The sequence below is a fragment of the Palaemon carinicauda genome, chromosome 10 (genome assembly GCF_036898095.1).
Source record: "Palaemon carinicauda isolate YSFRI2023 chromosome 10, ASM3689809v2, whole genome shotgun sequence".
Lineage (NCBI taxonomy): Eukaryota > Metazoa > Arthropoda > Malacostraca > Decapoda > Palaemonidae > Palaemon > Palaemon carinicauda.
Window position 1 is genome coordinate 119,337,014 of NC_090734.1, and position 22,105 is coordinate 119,359,118.

The window sequence follows — 22,105 nt, forward strand, 5'->3', positions numbered from 1 at the left end:
CTGTAGTAACATTTTACAGACTTTCTCCATGTCCTTCAATCTTAATATCTTCGATGTGGTGCCATACGTGTACAGTAGAGAATTTGTATACACTAGTTAAATCAACTCCAGTCCCATACCCACGAGCTAGGCTATGCTAGCCTGGCCTTAGGTGTACTGTATTCAGCTGTGCACTCATACGAATAGCATAAATCCTGTATAACTGAAAGTGTTCATAGGAGTGTGGGATAGGTTTGTAATGATGAGTGTCAAGTACATGTACCTTTTAGCTTGAGAAGTTTTTTTTTAGATTGTATAACAGGGTTATAATAGTGTTAGGAGTGTTTACAAAAACTTAGATGATTTTTTTTTAAAGAAATGAAAAAAATACTGTATATCATAGCTTTCTGTATCTACTTCAGTCTTTCAGCCATCCCATTGAACGGAACACCCATGATAGCCAAGGGATTACTGTGTAATATATATATATATATATATATATATATATATATATATATATATATATATATATATATATATAAATATATATATATATATATATATATATATATATATATATATATATAGTGTGCACGTGTTTGTCTGTTGTGTGTGTATGTACATACAGTGTATGACAGTTTATCAATAACTAATGTAATTATCAATGCTTCTTTCTTATGGTTAATACATCAATAAACACAATAATTCAGGAATCTTTCTATTTAGTATGAACATCAAATACTCTTCAGTATTATCATTGTACATTTTCATAAGATTATGCACAACGATATAGACTAATATCAAGCATTATGCAGTTTATGGGAAATGTGAATCTAAATTCCTTGGTCGTTTCTTTACTATCATCTAGTTGAGGAATTCGTATTTATTGTTTTATAACTACTGTACTGTCATTGTAATTTTTACATCTATCTTGACTATAATCCAAATAATTTGATGTTTTTTTGAGTTGTTAGTGGAGGGTGGTATGCCACCTCACACATGCTAGATAAAGTAGCATCTATGGAATCCATTTATGAATAAATGAATTTTCATTGTCTTCTCATTCCAACACTCAAATTAACTTTATAACTTAGAATTCTGATGATAGTCTGTATATTTAGAATTACTAGAATAATTCTTTAAGTATTAGATATTTAAAATCTTAGCTAAATGTATACTCTGTTTAGATAAAAAAAAATGTTGGTTATATACATTATCTTAAATGGATGCATATACGTACTCTGGTTGTTTATTTGTGCTTAGTAATGAAGAAAGTACCACAATAGTCAGTACTGCCCATAAACATCAAAACTGTTCGCTTAATTATCAATCGAGAATTTAGTTACCCAAATAGGAGTAAACTACATTGCAGTGGCCAAAGTTTAGATATACCCCGATAAAAAGGTCAGTGTAGATCATTGGCCCTCTGAAGAATATAACAAATTGAAACTTTCACATTGGACTAATATCCTGCTTACATTTTTGCATTCACTGATTGCCAACACCCTGCTTCCTTTCGCCATCTTGCTGCCTAACCTCTATCAACCCTTGCCTCAATGTTCAATCTCTGCGTTTTCCCCCTAGTTGCCCTTGAGCACTGTATGTCCATGTCAGCACCAGGCGACCCAAATAATTCCACAAGTCACCCATTCAAATCTGTTAGTACAAATTATCAGATGTTTTGGTGGTCTGGCCTTCTGAAATAGACTAAATTCTGGTGATAATATCAGAAGAGTAACAAAGACTGTATTGAACCTATGTAGTACTTAGACAATTAAGATATTCTACAGCTAACAGTAATTATATATGACTAGTCAAAGCCAATCTGCAATTTAAATTTATTACTCAATTTATGATATTTAACAGCAATATTAAATTAGATTTTCAAGATTATCCCAACAAAAATCACCATTGTAGTGAAGCTGATGAGTTAAAGGTCCAATAAACGGATTTTGAGCGAAGTGAAAAATCTATTTTTGGGTGAGATAGCCATGTTGTCCTGATGGAAGTTCCTTTAAACTAGCTTCCTAGGGTATATTTGACTACAGTGATATTCCCAGAGAATTTTACCTTAAGGTATCCAGAATTCTAACTCCTGACACGAATATCCCTAACTTTTACTTTTAGGGTTATCGCATAATATCAGAGGACGTATTCTTGACACGCCACATATCTATCTTCACCCCGAATAGCGTTTACGCTTTGAGAGGGAAAGTGGCAAGAAACGAAAGGGGAGCCGTTAGTAAGGCACCACTCCTTACTGTTTTGAGTACCTAGATGACGTCATATCCGTCCGCCATCTTTATTCCTTGTAGCGTTAAGTGAGGTGCTACAGATACAGTACTTTCGGGAGGGATTCTTCCAGCCCTTTTATAAAAAGGAGGGCGGGTCCATCAAGATGACATGGCTATCTCACCCAAAAATAGATTTTTCGCTTCACTCAAAATCCGTTATTTGGGCTCAGGCCATGTCGTCCTGATGGAAGTTTACCAGAGCATTAATGTATCTATGGATTTATTATTTGTGTCTTAATCTCAAGACAGACTTTCCTTAGCCATTTAGACTTAGAGACGTATGATGTTACCGTTATACATCATTTCAACTAATCATGAACTATGTTAGTGCTTCCTGCCCCCTACAGGAAAGAGTCATGCCAGACTCTGGAAAAAATCTCGAGGATTGCATATTTCATATGAACAACCTAGCAAACAAACAGGTATACTGGTCTCACAATATACCTTTTCAATCAGAGTTTGTATTCGAAAGGGAACAAATGTATGTATGAACTACCGACACCTCCCTGGGTCTACTGGGCTAGCTGTATGCGAAGACAGACAGGTTTATATCCATGTAGAAACAATTGTTTGTATAAGTCAGCATTACAATCAAGGTATACCAAGTCAGTTGTAATCAAAGACTGACAAATCCTGATGTGTACACACAGAGAAGGTTTGTTTACCTGTTGAAACAAATATTTATAGATGTTCTCTTATATATATGAAAAATAAAAGGGTGATCAATGAATGCTCAAACACATTTTTATTCATCTGAATCTTGGGGCGAATAAGACGCAAAATTCAAGTATAATTTTATTGGTAACCAATAAAGTATGAAGTCAATTTGCATTTTATAGTACAGTATAAAATGTTATTGGAAAATTTTTAAAACATAAATATAGAAGAAATATCAGAAATACTTGTTTCATCTGAAAAGAAACACTTAAAGCCACTTAGAAGGGAAAATTTTTTGTAAATTTTCTTTTTCAAATGTTTGTCATTACAGTCTATTCACACTTGCGTAACAGTACGCATGGCACACGTGTTATTCTTTTATGCTTCTTTCGCCTTTTACAATTGGAACAGTCCATAGTTTCACCATGGTGACACTTCACTTAACATGTTGCTCCGTAGGGAGTCAGTATGTACACCCTTCACATAAGTCCCAACTAATTCACTGTTTCTTGCAGTTTTTAAGCAGCAGGTTTTAGCACACTACCTGCCGCCACCACAAACCTCTTGATCACTTGCACTTGCTTCGCATAGTGTTTGAAAAACACACTGGATGACTTCCATCAAGTATACGAGCGAAGACTTTCAAAATCCATATTTTGGAAAAAATTCAGAGAAGAAGCAATCTTTCTCGGATCATGACCTGCGGGTGTACTGTCCGGATCCGCTCTGCAAATGAAGTAGGTGATATTCGCCCTTAGTTGTTTCAGAGACAAATTTGAACCTGAAGTGTCTCCCTTAAAGAGCTGTCCTCCCCTAAAGTCTGAAGTTCTATGAAGATAGACCTGTAGGCACTCTACTGGACTTAGAGATACATCTTCCTTCAGAGGGCAGATTCTCCAGGGACCCCACCTTTTGGTGGGTAGCTAATTTTTAGCGAGAAACGTTGGGTCAGGAAAAAGATTTAGTTCTCCCCTTTCCGTGAACTGAATATGGCCCTCATCTCTCAAAAGGGCCACTATTTCGCTAACTCTGGCTCCCGAGGCTAGTGCAAATAGGAATATAACTTTTTGGGTCAAATCTTTCAGAGAGCAATCCTCATTGTTCAGAGTTGATGCCAAATGAAGAACCTTATCCAAGGACCACGAAATGGGCCTCGGAGGTGCTGCAGGCCTAATTCTAGTGCAGGCCTTAGGGATCTTGTTTAAGATTTCATTAGAGAAGTCTCCCTGGCAGGCGTACAGCAAGGGTCTAGTCAAGGCAGATATTTCGTAGATATCGTGTTGGCTGCTAATCCTTGTTCATGAAGATGAATAAAGAATGATAAACAGATATCTGTTGAGATTTCCTTTGGCTTTTTTGCCTTGACAAAGGCAACCCATTTCTTCCAAGACAACTCATATTGTCTTCTGGTAGATTTAGACTCATATTCTTCTAAGAAGTTTATACTGTCTCTCGAAATCCCAAACCTTTTCTTAACTGCTAAGGAGAGAAAATCATGAGATGAAGGTTTCGGGTTTTCTGTGATGAAGCGAAGACAGTCGACTTCTGCACTTGTTGAGTCAGAACTGTGTCCGGCAACGAGACCAGCTTCAGTCGCAGTTCCAATATTAGAGGAAACCAGATGCTGTGTGGCCCCTTGTGAGCCACTATAGCTGCCGTCCCCTGAAAGGATCTCAGTTTGTTGAGGACTTTCAACAGAAGATTGAGTGGAGGGAACAGGTAAATCCTGGACCATCTGTTCCAATCTAGGGACATCGCGTCCACTGCTTCCGCTAGAGGGTCCTCGTATGGGGCCACGTAACGAGGTAGCTTCTTGTTGTTGCTCGTTGCGAAGAGGTCGATTTTCAGTTCTGGGACTTGACGTAAGATGAAGGAGAATGATCCTGCGTCTAGGGACCATTCTGACTCTATCGGTGTAAGCCTGGATAGAGCGTCCGCCGTCACATTGCGGAACCCTTGAAGGTGAACTGTTGATAAGTGCTATCTCTTCTTTTCCGCCAAACAGAAGATGGCCAACATCACTTGTTAGATTTGGGGCGATTTCGAGCCTTGTCGATTCAGACATCTCATTATCACTTCGCTGTCTAGAACCAGTCTTATGTGGGTCGAGCAGTGAGGATTCAGTTTCTTCAGAGTTAGAAAAACTGCTATGGCTTCCAGATTGTTGATATGGAAGGTCTTGAATAGGGAGGACCAAGTCCCTTGGACTTTCCGATGGTGAGTGACCTTCCCATCCTTCCTTTGAGGCGTTCGTGTGAATAATGACTGAAGGTTGAGGTGGTTGTAAGAGCACCGATTTCCTTAGGTGCTTGGCCTCCTACCACGGCTTGAGAAGTGATCGCAGACGAGTCAGTATCGGTCTTCTTAGATCTCTTCGAGCGTTTGATGCGTATCGTCTCCAGACTCCTGTTGCATCCTTTAATTGTGCTCTTAGCACTGGGTCTGTCACTTATGCAAACTTAAGGGAGCCCTGCACTCTCTCCTGTTTTCGTCTTGATATCCAATCGGATTTTAGAAGTCTCTTGTCAGATCCAGTTTTCTCTCTCCTCTTCTTTGATGGAATGGAGAGGCGGTGTGACTGTAAGTTCCAATGAATTCCGAGCCATTGAAACTTTTGAGCTGGAGAAAGTCGAGGCTTTTTGGCATTGATCTTGAATCCTAGATGTTCCAGGAACTGGATCACTGTCTTGGAGGTTTGCATGCATTCCGTTTTGGATACTGCCTACACCAGCCAATCGTCCAGGTAGGCCACTACTTGAACCCCTTTTAGGCGTAGTTGATGAACGACTGCATTTGCAAGCTTCGTGAAGATCCTTAGGGCTATGTTTAGTCCGAAGGGCATAGCTCTGAAGACATATTGTTTTTTCTGTATCTTGAATCTAAGGTAGGAGGAAATTTGGCAGTTGATTGGGATATGCCAATAGGCATCTTCCATGTCTATAGAGACTGTGTATGCCTTCTTGGGCAACAGGGTCCTTATGTGTTGAAGGGTTAACATCTTGAACCTGTAGTTTACTATGAACTTGTTGAGTGGCAACAAGTCCAGAATGACTCTGAGTCCTTCTTTGGAACACAAAACAGCATTCCTTGGAATTTGATGGACTTTGCCCTCTTTATTACTCTCTTATTCAAGAGTTCTTGGACATATTCTTCCAGAACGGTGGTTGAGTGTTGGAAGAATTGAGGGAAAGATGGTGGTGCTACATTCCAGCTCCAACCCAGTCCATTCATGATTAGGCTGTGGGCCCAGGAATCGAAGGTTCAGCGACTCCGGAAAGAGAATAGTCTTCCTCCTACCGGAAGCATCTCACTTGGATTGTTGACCAGAGGACTTGCTTCCTTGGCCGCGTCCACCTTTATTACCTCTGCCTTTTGAGGGGCGTCTAGAGGAGCCTCTGAATGATCCTCTAGCTTTCGGCCGAAAAGTAGTAGACTGCCTCTCAAAAGCCGGGGTAAAGGCTGGCGACTGTGTCGCCATTTGCTGGGGGTACCAACTGGTATGTAGTAGGTGGTTGTGCTACCGCCTGGGGCACCGCGGCCATGGGAAGTTGTTGTTGTTGTCTAAGGGGGCGAGAGGGCGCCCTTGGCCTCTTTATCTTCCTCTTAGGTTGGGGACCCTCATCCGGGGAAGACTTCCTCTTCATTGACAAGCCCCACTTCTGGAGAAGGTTCCTATTCTCCGTGGCGGCTTTGTCAACTTCTTCTCCGTGGCGGCTTTGTCAACTACTTCCTTGACCACTTCGTTTGGGAAGAGGTCCTTTCCCCAGATACTGGACGATATCAGCTTCCTCGGTTCGTGTCTCACCGCAGCCGAGGCGAACACGAACTCTCTGCAAGCTCTTCTGGCTTTGATAAAGCCATACAGGTCCTTCATAACAGTTGCCAGATGTGTTTTGGCAACAACCATAAACATATCTGGATGCTGGGGATCGCTTGCCATTGTCTCTAGGATAGTTTGGAGAGACATAGAGGCGGCAAGTCTTTCTTTAGTCTCCTGCTCCCTACACAGGAGAAACTGGCGTCCGGCAATATCAGCCTCCAACTTCCCGACTGAGAAGGTAAGATGTACATCCTTCCAGTCCTTCTGGTCCAAAGGTAAAGCTAGGGATAACGACTTACACTCATCGAGTGTAGGACAACGTTTCCCTGCTTCGATCGCCTTTAAAGCAGCCTTGTACCCTTTTTCCATAATGGGGAAGGCCCGGGAAGTTGAAGCAACAAAGGAGGGATGCCTCTTGCTCAGAGCCGGCACCTTTGAGTTAGTGAAGGCCCTCTCCTTCAAGGTGCTCATCAACAAAGCCGGTGCTTTGGCATGGTCAAAAACTATGACCTCTTTTGGCTCTGTCTCCTCCTTTGAAGCTGGCTCTGCCTTTAGACGGATGAAGCAGTCTGGGTAAGCCTCCAAGCTGGGCCAGAATTCCAAATCTCCGATGGGGGCTGAACCCAGCTTCTTAGAAATGTAGATCTTTCCCGTTGTCATTGGCATGTACTCAGCATGCCTCCACAGATTCACATCCAAGCACGTAGGAAGATCTTTAACATTAAGTCTCTTTTGAGACCCACGGGATCCTGCAAGTTGGCGTATCTCCAACCTTAACGCAGCTTCCTTCTCAGCATTTTGCTTCTGGATCTGCTGCACCATCGTCATAATTGACGACAAGTCTTCCCTATGTTGTCCGATAAGGGAGTAGATGACGTTGAGGGAACAGGTTCTGGGGTAGGAACAGATGAGACCAAAACTGTTTCGGCCTCTTCCTCCTCGGTATCAGGAGCCATGGTCGACTTCTCTTTCTGACCTTCTGCCGGAAGGTCCTTTTCAGTGCCCTCCGACACTTCTGACATCCTGTCGTCAAGTTGGATGTCTTTCATTGCGTCTGAAACATCAGACTCTACTGGAATCTGGACGCAGGGGATCTCTGGATGAGGCTGAGGGATAACCGCATCTTTAAATGCCCTAGGGAAAAGAAAGGCCCACATCTTCTCATTTGTAAGGTAAGGCCCTGAGGTGTTCTACTGAAAACCGCGGACCCAGGTGTTCTACTGAAAACCGCGGACCCATTTTCGCAGCTTCTCCCTTGCTGCATCCCTTGACTCCGCTGACTTAGGATCGTTAAAAGCCTCTGTAACCAAGTTCTTACAGATATTACATACCTGGGGGTCCCAATACTTCAGAGCTCCCTTGGTAACAGCACAGCGTGCATGCGTCCTGCACATCTCATGGCCGCAGAAGTTCTTGCTGCGGACATTGCAGAACATACTCCCACACTTGGGTTGGTCCTCCTGTAAAGAGAGGAAAATACAATGAGTATACGGTGAATAATCTCACAAGATTAAGTATACCTTATATTGTCTTTGCATGTAGCTTAGGATAGATAAGCTAGAAATGAAAAAGGAAAGACATACATGTGCTTCCTGCCCAGCCAATTGTTGTGACCTCCCTCAAAATTAAAATTATGGGTAATTCTATTCTAGAAAACCATTGGAAGATTTCTTTCCTATAAGGATAGGTAAGTGTAACTCAACACCAGTTTCCAGAGGATTTAATATTTGGGATTGTTATCAGTGATCACTAATTAGGTTATAGAAAGAACTTACTTTCTTTATATTATATGGTCTCGACAACAGGCTGCACATGACAACACAGAGTATGTTGGAAGAAATTTTTGGGCTACCGTATAATCTATACTGTAGTTTTGTTTGCAGTATGATCTATATTGCAATTATACTGGCTACTGTATAATCATATACTGTAGTACCCACCGGTAGGCTAGTACCTGAGTACAGTTCAGAATATTGCCTTCTGGTTAATGGGCGGCAGTCCGCCGGCTGCTGGTGGGTCGCCGGCCGCCGGAGGGTCGTCGGCTGTCGGCAGTCTATGCTAGCTAGCGATTAGGTATTATACCCGGCGGTCGGCAGCCGGATAGTCATAGCTGCCGGCAGGTTAGGAACCAGTGGTACTAGCCAGTAGAGAGAGAGAGAAAGCATGGATCGAAGGATTGTGTAAGAGCCCTGCCTTACCACCACCTATCCAGAATGAGGGTTCAAATGGAAGGGGCGAATGTATCATTCAAGCTTTCACCCATCCATAACATTGCCGGTCCCTGCCGGCAAATTTTATGGATGGAAGTCCAAGAGAGGGCTGAAGAACACTCAACAGTAAAGGGACTTCTGCCGGCAGCCGGCACAGCCGAGCTACAGACCGAAAACCTGAGCCAGTCCCACAACCTGCCGACAATCGGGTCGATTGTAGGACGATGGCCAAGAGTTTGTGATGGCTAGGCCCTCACTAAAGGACAGAATGGGGAGGGGTGAGGGTCCTATAAGGTGTGGAAGGAGCCGGCAGTATAGCCTGTCCTACCTCACCTAACGAAACTCTGTTCTAGTATTAAACCTATCCCATGTGGCTAGAGAATTTTATTCTCAAGCCTAGAGTTAGCTTAATACAGTAAAGGGGTCGGCAGCACCCTTGTCGCCACCTCTAAACAATAAAGGAACAGAGTTTTAGTGCTGTTGTCACCTAAGCAGTAGAAGAATTCTATTCTTCAGTCTAGGGTCTGCCGGCACAGGACTAGTCTGCTAGACCACAGGGAGAAGGTATTATGTCATATAAAACCTTCAGGTGTGGCCTAGGGAGGTCTAGCCTCCTAAGTCGGCAGCCTAACCTAGCAGGGGAATGCTATTCACCCTGCCAGTCAGCTACCGACCACAAACAAAATACTCTGAGGTTCTGACCAAACCCAAAAACCTGCATCTGGAGTTACAGGGAAAGGACAGAAAACCCTGGTATAGTTCTACCTGAATGTAATTCAAGGCATCACTGACTAGGGTTAAGCCTAGGCTAACTCAGAGGGAAAGAGAGATTGCCCTTAAATCTCTGAAGGAGACTAGTATCGTCCTATAAAAGTCTAGGAGATATCTCTCCACTTGTATAACACGATACATAAGAGCAATCGGGGACATGTATGAAAGTATACTTAAGTCACTAGGCTAGTAGCCTAGAGGCAGTGAGAATCGATTACCTAAATCAACGAAACTCTCTCGTATACTATCTTGGAAGAGGAAATTATGCATTTATATATATCTTACATGTATAAAAATTTGCCTAAAGCTTCATTAAAATTTTAACACTAGGAAAGTCTTATATCATGCAAGAAGTACTAAAACTGAACGCCTAGGCTAGGAAGCCTAGCGTCAATAGGTTCGGTTACCTAAATCGCCGAAGCTAAATTAATACTATCGGCATAATATAAAGAATTCCTAGCAATGAAGGCTACATAGCTAAAGATATTAAAGCTATTAAGGCCGGGAAGGTCGTTCTGGCTAACTAAATGACTCGTGCATTACGAACGACAGCGTCCATGACGCCTCCGGCTTAGGCAAAAGCTCTTGCAATGTTAATTTAACTTTAATTCATTTTAAAACAAGGCAAGAGCTTACATTTATATAATGTAAAGATCAATACTCAACTTTCCAGAGGCAGATGAGGCTGGAGAAAGTATTATTAATCAGAGATTCTTCCTAAATAACGAGAGAACTCAGGAAAATCACCGAGTAATGGCGCTACGAAATAAGGAATAAAGATGGCGGATGGATATGACGTCATCTAGGTACTCAAAGCAGTAAGGAGTGGTGCCTTAATAACGGCTCCATTTTCGTTAATTGCAACTTTCCCTCTCGAAGCGTAAACGCTATTCGGGGTGAAGATAGCTATGTGGCGTTTCAAGAATATGTCCTCTGATATTATGCGATATCCCTAAAAGTAAAAGTTAGGGATATTCGCGCCGGGAGTTAGAATTCTGGATACCTTGAGGTAAAATTCTCTGGGAATATCACTGTAGTCAAATATACCCTAGGAAGCTACTTTAAATGAACTTCCATCAGGACGACATGGCCTGAACCCAAAAATAATAATCATCATCATAATAATGATAATCATCATCATCATCATCATAATAATGATAATCATCATCATCATTATTGTCATTATTATCATTTTTGGGCTTAAGCCATGTCGTCCTGATGGAATGTTCCTATAGGTAGCTTTCTAAGGGATATTTGGCCACAGTGATATTCCCAGAGAATTACCCTTTAGGTCTCCAGAATTCTAACTCCTGGCGCGAATATCCTTAAAATTTCTCGTAAGGATATCGCATAATATCAGGGGACGTATGTCTTGATACGACACATAGCAATCTTCACCCCGAATAGTGTTTTCGTTTCGAGGGGGAAGAGTGGCAAAAATAGAAGGGGAGCTGTTATCAAGGTTACCCTTCCTCCCGTACTACTACTAGTATTTAGATGGCGCTGTATCCAAGATGGCGCTCATTCCTATTTTTGTAGCGATTTCGCACGGTGGTGTTCCTTGTTGATCTAACGTTTTTGATCGCTTTTGTGAGGATTTATTATGCAATATCCAGCTTCTTTTGCCTCTGGAAAGTTGAGTATTTATTCTTTACAGTGTATAATTTTTAGCTCCTGCTTCACAGTGAAATTAGCGTAATTTATTGTGTTAAGGAGCTAGGCCTGTCACCGGAAGTGCCATGGGCACTGTCGTTTGTTATGCATGTGTTATTTAGTTGGCAGAACGACTTCCCGGTTGTAATAGCATTAATAAATTATGAAAGCTATTTAGGCACAATTATACTAGTAAAGATATATATTTTATGCATATACGTTAAGAGTTTCGGCGATTTAGGTAACCGAGTTCTCGTCTTGCGCTAGGCTACCTAGCCTATGCGCTGTAGTATACTTTCAGACATTATCCCTGTTTACCCTCGTGTATCATTTTATCAATTTAACGGGAGATATTACATCTCCTAGAATTATATAACTCGATACTTGTCTCCTGTAGAGATTCAAGGGTAATCCCACCTTCCCTCTGAGTGCCTACGGCTACCCTATCTGGTCTTGCCATAGAGTAGTTCACTCCGGCTTGACTAGGCTAGGGTTTTCTGTCTCCCACCTTTGCCAGCAAGATCCCGGCTTTGGTTTTCGACAGAACCTCAGAGTATTCAGTCTTTCGCCTGGCAGCGGAGCAGCAGGGCGAGTAGTCACTCCCCTGCTGGCTCACAGCTGCCGGCATAAGAGGCTAAGCCACCCTAAGCCACACCTGAAGTGGTAGTATGATGCCGCCACCTTCTCCCCTGCGGTCTAGGAGACTAGTCCTGTGTCGGCTGACCCTAGGCTGAAGAATAGATATTCTTCTGCCGCCTAGGATGTTGCCGATACTGAAACATTCTTTCTCTCTTGTGTGGAAGTGGCGGCAATCCTGCCGCCTTCTTCTACACTTGATAGATTTGGCAGACCCTAGGCTGAAGAATAGATATTCTTCTGCCGCTTAGGATGGCGCCGATACTGAAACATTGTTTCACTCTTGTGTGGAAGTGGCGACAATCCTGCCGCCGTCTTCTACACTTGATACAGGACCCTTTTCCCTTCCCCTCTCTGTCCTTTAGCGATGACTTAGCCATCGCAATCCTGTGGCCGTTGTCCTGCAATCTCACCACTTGCCGGGTAGGTTGCGGTGCCGGCCGGTCTCCAACATAAGCACCTGTTTAGTCACTCAGTCTTTCCCTTATGGACACAAGGTTCCGGGAAGGTTGTGCCGGCTATGACGGCTGCCGGTGGGAGACCCTTCTGCTGCTGAAGGTTCTTCAGTCCTCCCTTGGACTGCCATCCACATTCCTGAAACCGGCAATGCCGGCAACGGATCGTGCGGGTGGATGGAAGCCTGAAAGATGCATTCTCCCCTTCCATTTGAACCCTCATTCTGGAGGAAGGCAGTAAGGTTATATACTTACACCCTTATTTATTGTAAACATACATTTTAATAAGGCAGCCCTTCACTCCATGCTTTTTCTCTCTCTATCAGCTAGTGCCGCCAGGTACTAATACTGCCATGGGCCGGTGCCGTCAGGTACTTACTCGGTCGGCGGCATGCCGACTGAACCAGTACCGCCAGGTACTAGCCAGCCGGCGACATGCTGGCCGGACTGTGCCGCCAGGTGCTAGCCCTGCCCGCAACATGCCGGCTGAACTACAGTATATGATTATACAGTAGCCAGTATATTTGCAGTATAGTATATACTGCAGATAGAAAACTATTGTATATATTATACAGTAGTTATTTTCCAATATATCTTGTGTATCCTTGCACAATCTTTTGCTTAGACCAATCCTATATTGAAAGAATAGAATTCCTTCAATACTCTGATTAGAAATCCTTACCCTACAATATTGAATAGTTTAAAGGGGTCAGTGGTAGTACACTTTTCTATCCCTAGAGGTTAGAACCCTTCTCTTTTGGGTTTTCCCTGATCAGGAAACTATAGTCTTAATATGGGAGGGGGGGGGGGGGTGGTCACAGCAATTGGCTGGGAGGGATACACAAGTATGTGTCTTTCCTAATTTCTAGTCCAGCTGGACTGTGCCACCAGGTGGTGGCCATGCCGGCAACATGCCGGCTGAACTACAGTATATGATTATACAGTAGCCAGTATATTTGCAGTATAGTATATAATGCATACAGAAAACTATAGTATTTATTATACTGTAGTTATTTTGCAACATACCTTGTGTATCCTTTTACAGTCTTTTGCTGAGACCAATCCTATATTGAAAGAATAGAATTCCTTCAATACTCTGTTCAGAAATCAGTTAATACCTACCCCACAATATTAAATAATTAAGAAGGGTCAGTGGCAGTGTACACTTTTTCTATCCCTAGAGGTTAGAACCCTTCTCTTTTGAGTTGCCCTGATAAAGGAAACTCTATATCCTTAATATTGGGGAGAGGTCACAGCAATTGGCTGGAAGGGATACACAAGTATGTGTCTTTCCCAATTTCTTTCTAGCTTACTATCCTAAGCTATAATGGTTAAAATAATATTTGCGTATCTGGTTATCATGTGAGATTAACAATCGCATACTCATTTAATTTTCCTTTCTTTACAGGAGGAACCCCAGATGAAATGCAATGCGATCTTCTGCAACCATAGGAGTAGGAACTTCTACGGTCACAAAGTGTGCAGGTCTCATGACCCCTGCTCCATCCTTACCAAATCCCTGCAATATTGGGACCCCCAAGTCTGCAATATCTGCCGGACCTTGATGGCCGAAGGTTTCGACGACCCCAAGTCAGCGGAGTCGAGGGATGCGGCACGTGAAAAGCTGCGCAAATGGGTAAGAGGGTTCCAGAAGAACTCTCCGGGACCATACCTACCTAACGATAGGATGCGTAGCTTGCTGTTCCCGAAAGCGAGTAGTGAAATTGTTGTGCCCCAAGCACGACCCGAACCTCCCTGCGTCCAGATTGTCATTGAGATGGATGTCAGTGAGGCGTTGTAAGATATGGACATCCACCATGAGGAAAGGATGTCGGAAGTGTCTATGGACACTGAAAAGGATCTATTAAAGGATGATCCCAAGGAGGAGTCTACTCTACCTCCGGAAGAAGATGATGATGTCGAGTTGGAGTTCCTTCCGTCTGTGCCGGCACCGGAGCCGTTACCCTCGACATCTTCAGCTTCTACCCCTCCATTGGACAACATGAGCCAGGCACTGGCCCATCTTATGGCTTTAATGGAGAACATTCGCAAACAAGGCGAAGCAAGGGAAGCGAGATTCGAGAGAGAGCTTTGTGAAGCTCCACTTATCGCCTCCCGAGGGTCATACAAGCGACCCAGAGTCCTAGATCTCTCAACCTGCTCCAAAACCAATCCCTGAAGGTATGCGAAGTTTATGCCGATTATGAACGGCAAACTCTACATTCCGGAGAAGATGGGAGCCGTCCTGTTAGATGACATCCAGTTTTGGCCAAGCTTTATCGCTTACCCTGATTGCTTCATTCGACTGAAGCATGAATCAATGCCAAAAGAGGAGACGGAACTGAAGGAGGTCATAGTTTTCGACCACGGTAAGGCACAGGCTCTCTTGTCAAGTAGCCTGAGAAAGGCGGGCTATTCGGTTTCGAAAGTGTCCGCCTTGAGCAAGAAACACCCTACCTTTCTTGCTCCTGCTTCAATAGCCTTCCCCTTTACGTTAAAGGCATTTAAATCTGTTGCCAAGGCAGTGGAGGCAGGCAAACCATGCCCTGCACTAGAGGAGTGCAGGCCTCTGTCATTAGCCTTGCCCATGTAAGAGAAGGAATGGAAGGAAGTCCACCTAACCTTCTCAGTAGGGAAACTGGACGCAGACATCGCTGGATGACAGTTTAGCGAGAATCTCCCTTAAACTTTCTGACTTTCTCTTGCGCAAGGAACAAGAGACTAAGGAAAGACTTGCGGCATCTTTATCCCTACAAAACTGCATAGAGATGTGTGCAGGCCAACGAAGTACCTCAGATATGCTCATGGTCCTGGCCAAAATGCATATGGCCACCCAAGTAAAGGACCTGTATACTTTCATGAAGGCTAGGAGAGCCTGTAGAGAGTTCGTGTTTGCTGCTGCAACAGTGAAACATGAACCCAGGAAGCTGATATCTTCTAACATCTGGGGTAAAAACATCTTCCCGAACGAAGTAGTCAAAGAGGTAGTCGAGAAAGCCATCACGGAGATTAGGAACCTTCTCCAGAAGTGGAGCACCTCTTCAAAGAGGAAGTCTTCCCTGGATGCGGGTCCCCAACTAAAAGGAAAACGAAGTCGAGACTTCCTCCTCGGCCTGCTCAACAACATCCCACAGTTACTATGACCGCGTTGCTCCAAGTGGTGGCCCAAACACAGACCACCTTCCAAGTGGTGCCTCAACAGCTGGTTGCCCAGTCACCAGCATTCAATGCTGGGTTTTAGAGGCAGACCACTACCTTTCGGTTGAAAGGTAAAGGATCCAGACAGGGCTCCTCTAGACATCCCTCAAGAGGTAGGGGAGGACACGGTCGAGGAGGTAAACCCTCCAGTCAATCGAAGCAAGGAGATGCTTCCAGTAGGAGGAAGGCTCTAACAATTTCAAGATCGTTGGACCTTCGATCCTTGGGCCCACGGCCTGATCAAGATTGGACTAGGATGGAAACGGAACAAGTCTCCACCATCATTTCCTCAATTCTTCCAACACTTCACCCCCGCATTAGAAGAATACAGGTAATAAGGAAAGCAAAGTCCATCAAATTCCAGGGAGGGCTGTTTTGTGTTCCCAAGAAGGACTCAAACAAATTCGGAGTCATTCTGGACTTGACGCCATTGAACAAGTTTATAGAAAACAGCAAGTTCAGGATGTTAATCCTTCAACACATAAGAACCCTGTTACAAAAAGGGGCATTCACAGTCTCAATAGACCTGACAGATGCCTATTGGCATCTTCTAGTCAATCGCCCCCTCTCCCCCTACCTAGGATTCAAGTTACAGAAGATAGATTGTTCTCAGAACCATACCCTTCGGACTAATCATAGCCCCAAGTATCTTCATGAAACTTGCAGACGCAGTCGTGCAACAACTACGCCTAGAAGGTCTTCAGGTAGCAGCGTACCTGGACGACTGGCTGGTGCGGGCAGCATCCGAAACGGCTTGTCTGCAAGCATCCAAAGAAGTGATCCAGTTCCCGGAACATCCGGGATGCAAGATCAACTTCAAGAAGTCTCGATTCTCTCTAGCGCAAGGGTTTCAATGGCTGGAAATCCATTGGAACCTGAGGTCACACGTTCCTCCATTCCCTCAGGGAAGAGGAGGGAGATCGCAGGGTCTGTCAAGAGACCACTGAAATTTCAAGACGCCAACAGGAAAGAGTACTGGGCTCTCTCCAGTTCGCAGCAGTAACAGACCCAGTGCTAAGAGCACAGCTGAAAGATGCGTCAGGAGTCTGGAGAAGATACGCATCAAACGCTCGAAGAGATCTAAAATGACCGATACCGGCCTTACTACGATCACGTCTCAATCCGTGGTTAAAGGCCAAGAGCCTAATGAGAACCATGGCCTTGCAACCACCTCTGCCATCAATGACCATCCTCATGGATGCCTCGACGGAAGAATGGGGAGTTTACTCCCATCAAAGGAAAGTCCAAGGGACTTGGTCATCTCTGTTCAAGGGCTTTCTCATCAACATTTTGGAAGCCATGGAAGTCCTCTTGACGTTGGGAAAACTCTCCCTCGCAGATCAGACCACATCAGGCTGATCTTGGAGAGCGAAGTGATAGTGTGATGTCTGAAACTACAAGGCTCGAGATTTTTCCATATCAACAACCATGTGATATTAGCCATCCTTTGTCTGGAGAGAGGGCACCTAGCAGCAGTTCACTTACGAAGGTTCCGCAATGTGACAGCGGACGCTCTATCCAGGCTCAAGCCGATAGAGTCAGAATGGTCCCCAGACGCAGACTCATTCTCCTCCATCTTGGAACAAGTCCCGGAACTGCAGATCGACCTCTTTGCGACGAGCGACATCAAGAAACTACCTCGATATGTAGCCCCATACGAGGACCTTATAGAGGAGACAACGGATGCCATGTCCCTAGGTTGGAACGAATGGACCCGGATTTTTCTGTTCCTTCCATCCAATCTCCTGCTGAAGGTCCTCAACAAGCTGAGATCCTTCCAGGGAATGGCAGCTCTAGTGGCTCCCAAGTGGCCTAAGAGCAACTGGTTCCCTCTAGTGATGGAACTGAGACTGAGGCCGGCCCTTTTACCAAACCCAGCACTATCTCACCGGGTTCAGAAGTCTACTGTCTTCGCTTCATCACAGAGAACCCAAAACCTTCATCTCATGATTTTCTCACCTTAATGGTTAAGAAAAGATTTGGGATCTTGAAAGGCAGTACTGTATAGACTTCTTAGAATAATACAAGTCTAAGTCAACTAGAAGACAATATGAATCGTCTTGGAAAAAGTAGGTTGCTTTTGTTAAAGCAAAAGGACCGAAAGAAATTTCAATAGACTTCGGTCTGTCCTTCTTTATCCACCTTCATGAACAAGGTCTGGCAGCCAACATGATAACTATGTGCAAGTCAGCCCTGACTAGACCTCTTCTATATGCCTTTCAAGTGGACCTGACGAACGAAATCTTTAACAAGATCCCGAAGACATGTGCCAGACTTAGGCCTGCAGCTCCTCTGAAGCCCATTTCATGGTCCTTGGACAAGGTCCTACGTTATGCTTCAACCGTGAACAATGAAGATTGTTCTCTCAAGGATCTAACCCAGAAGGCTATTTTCTTGTTCACTATAGCCTCAGGGGCTAGAGTTAGTGAAATAGTAGCCCTATCAAGAAATGAGGACCACGTTCAGTTTACAGAAGTGGGAGAAGTGAATCTCTTTCCTGATCCAACCTTTCTCGCCAAGAACGAGCTACCCACTAAGACATGGGATCCCTGGAGAATATGCCCTCTGAAGGAAGATGACTCTGTGTCCAGTGGAGTGTCTAAAGGTCTATCTTCTTAGAACTTCAGATTTCAGGAGAGGACAGCTCTTCAAAGGAGAAACTTCAGGATCAAACTTATCCCTAAAACAACTGAGGGCGGAGCTCACCTACTTCATTCGCAGAGGTGATCCTGACAGTAAACCCGCAGGTCATGATCCTAGAAAAATTGCTTCATCACTGAACTTTTTTCAGTATACAGTATAGACTTTGAGCGTCTTCACTCATATACTGGATGGAAGTCATCCAGAGTGTTCTACAAACACTACGCAAAGCAAGTCCACGAACTGAAAGCATAATGTGGTGGCGACAGGTAGTGTATTAAAACCTGTTTTCTAGTGCTGCGATGAACAGTTAATTGATTGGGACTATCAATTAGGGTGAAAATGTGTTGACACTTCCAGTGCGATACCTTTTAAGCGAGTGTCACCATGGTGACACTATGACTGTTCAAAATCTCAGGTGTGGAATTATACAGATAACACTTGTGCCGTGTGTACATAGTACACAGTGTTGATAGTATACAACATTTACCGAAAATTATATTAGAAAATTTTATAAAAAATTTTCAAATTTAGAATGGCACTCATCATTTCTTCTCTTTAAGGGAGAAAAATATTTTCTGTATACGTTGTACGTATAATTCCCTTAACACGTTACACTCATTATTTCATTCGGTCATTTATTCAAAATAAATGACCATTAGAGTGTAATTGCGTCCTATTTCGCCCTGCAATTAGCTCAATAAATATGTCAGAGTTCTCTTACTTATTTAACTAAGCAAACCTCATATGATTGTATGCTTACAAACAATGAATATAGTTGATACTTAGTCGTTATGACAACATATACAAACCGAGAGACTTTTGTATATCTAATTGATACTTTTGTTTGTTCATACAGTATATGCAAACCTTGAGACCCCTTTTCTACTGTCTAGTATGACTCTTACCTGCAGGGGGCAGTAAGCACTAACATGGTCCATGATTAGTGGTAATGACGGGTAACGTCATTTGTCTCAATGGTGCGGATGACCGTAGAAAAATTGTCCTAAGGTCAAGGCACCTATGAAAATCCACAGATACAGTACTTTATAGTCATTTTCTGGTAAACTTCCATCAGGGCTTGAGCCCAAAAAACGGATTTTGAGCGAAGCGAAAAATCAACTTTTGGTTGAGATAGCCATGTCGTCCTGATGGACCCGCCCTCCTTTTCTATAGAAAAGGCCTTGGCAGGATCCCTCCCGAAATTACTAGATCTGTAGCACCATGCTCAATGCCACAAGGAATGAGCGCCATCTAGATACTAGTAGTAGTGCGGGAGGAAGGGTAACCTTGATAACGGCTCCCCTACTATTTTTGCCACTCTTCAACCTCGAAATGAAAGCGCTATTCTGGGTGAAGATTGCTATGTGTCGTATCAAGATATACGTCCCCTGATATTATGCGATATCCGTAAGAGAAATTTTAAGGATATTTGTGCCAGGAGTTAGAATTCTGGAGACCTAAAGGTTAATTCTCTGGGAATATCACTGTAGCCAAATTTCCCTTAGAAAGCTACCTATAGGAACCTTCCATCAGGACGACATGGCTATCCCACCCAAAAATAGATTTTTCGCTTCGCTCAAAATCCGTTTATTATTATTATTATTATTATTATTATTATTATTATTATTATTATTATTATTATTATTATTATTATCATCATCATCCTCATTTTTATTATTATTATTATTATTATTATTATTATTATTATTATTATTATTATTTAAGCTACAACCCTAGTTGGAAAAGAAAGATGCTATAAGCCCAATGTCTCCAACAATGAAAATAGCCCAATAAGGACTGGAAACACGGAAATAAATAAACTACAAGAGAAGTAATGAACAATTGAAATTAAGTATTTTAAGAACAGTAACAGCATTAAAATAGGTCTTTCATATATAAAATATAACAACGTCTAAAAAGCAACAGGAAGATAAATAAGATAGAATAGAGTGCCCAAGTGTACCCTTCAGTAAAAATAACTCTACCCAAAGACAGTAAGAGACCATGGTACAGAGGCTATGGCTCTACCCGAGACTAGAGAACAATCGTTTGCTTTTGGAGTGTTCTTTTTTTACTATGACTACTTTTCATAGATAAAGTCTCTCTTCTACCCTTACCAAGAGGAAAGTAGCTAATGAACAATTACAGTGCAGTACTGTAGTTAATTCCTTGATCGAAGAAGAATTGTTTGGTAATCTTAGTGTTGTTAGGTATATGTGGTAAGAATATGCCAAAATATTCGGTGTAGGGAAGGAAAAAATGTGCCCTAACTAGAGAGAGGGATCCAATGTAGTACTCTCTGGCCAGTCAAAGGACCCAATAATTCTCTAGCAGTAGTATCTCAACAGGTGGTGGGTGCCATGGTCTTTCTGCTACCTACTGATATTTTTGATAAGACAAAATTAAAAAGTCTGGTTAATTTTCTCTATATAAAGATAGTTTGCTGATTGCAATCTTAATACTTTATTATTTAGTTTATGTCTTGCCAAGTTCAATTATGTAATTCAAAATTATACAATTATTGATTCAGATTATAATTACATCTCAATTATATTTTGAGCTCAAAGTAATTTTATCCTTTTTATATTTTTGGGGGCTAACCAGCTTTCTTGGAAAAACATCCCTGTTTGATATCAACTCTACAAAAACATTTTTTGCAGCATCGTGTTCAAGATGAATCTCAAGTCTTATCTTGCACCTTTCGTTTTTTCTTCTCATTCCAGTTCCGCAAAGTCCTGAAATTGAATTGGTAAACACTAACTCATCTATTACTTTGAAATGGAACTACTCTTGCCCTTATACAGGTCCTGTGGAGTATCTGGTCAGCATAGACGGAGTTTTGAGGTAACAAATAGGTTCATGCATTATTTTTGTTTTTGTTTTTGCTTTTTAGTGTAATTGTCTTATAAACTAGTGCGTATATTTTCATGAAGTATTTCAGTATACTGTAGTCTAGATGTATTAGGAATTATCCTTTCTCTGGCTTACTTATTCGTTCATCATGATTTTGTAGAATGAATAGAACTGACTTTGAAAGTTTAGCTTTGATTTAGGGATCAGATTTCATTAATTTTTTTCTTCTTTACCTTACAGTAGTGTGTTTAAGTCAGAACAAGAGGAGAGCTGTACCTATAATTTTACAGCAACAAATTTGAAGCCCTTCACAAAAGTATCCTACTCTCTCTTGGCTGTGATCCCTAGTTGTCAGGCTAAATGTGGCGATATCATATACTCTACAACCACAGGAGACTTCTATGATGAATCATCAGTGACCTCCTTTGAGACAGAAACCACATTTTGGATGGTTTCCAATGAAACAGAAGGCATGTCAATCAGCACTGATGACACTATGAACCAAACACAGTCTGTCAGTAGTGAAGAAGCAGCATATGAATATGTCACCACCATGAATGGGTTCTCAACTGAGGAAAACAACAGTCCGTTGACCAATGTAAATTGCCATGTGTGCATTTCTAACATTACCAAAACTCTTCCAGGAGGTGAGTTTAATTGTCATAATCATACAAGTTGTCTGAGAGTAGTATCACCTGTAGTTTTTATATAATGTATTTAAAGTATTGTCTTCAGGTAGGTGAATGTATTGTACAGTATATAAATTATATTGTCAAGTTTTATAATTAGGAGTTTTTGCAGACAGAAAATTGTTAGTCTTTAAAAAAATTTTCCATACAAACTCATCAATCATAATTGGCCTAAATCTGCCGTGTCAAATTTTCCAAGACATGCAATATCTGAAGTATTGAAGATTGAAGAGAATAGCTAAAAGTG

General features: G+C 42.5%; 1 protein-coding gene across 3 annotated transcripts in view; it reads left to right on the forward strand.

The window, feature by feature from the left end:
* The window catches only part of LOC137648716 (tyrosine-protein phosphatase 10D-like), a 323,664-nt gene that overhangs the window by 31,317 nt on the left and 270,242 nt on the right, over nt 1-22,105 (forward strand). For all 3 annotated transcript variants that reach the window (XM_068381760.1, XM_068381761.1, XM_068381762.1), the window contains exons 6-7: nt 21,040-21,160; nt 21,410-21,816. In XM_068381760.1, the coding sequence (XP_068237861.1) occupies nt 21,040-21,160; nt 21,410-21,816 (528 nt within the window). The remainder of the gene's footprint in view (nt 1-21,039; nt 21,161-21,409; nt 21,817-22,105) is intronic.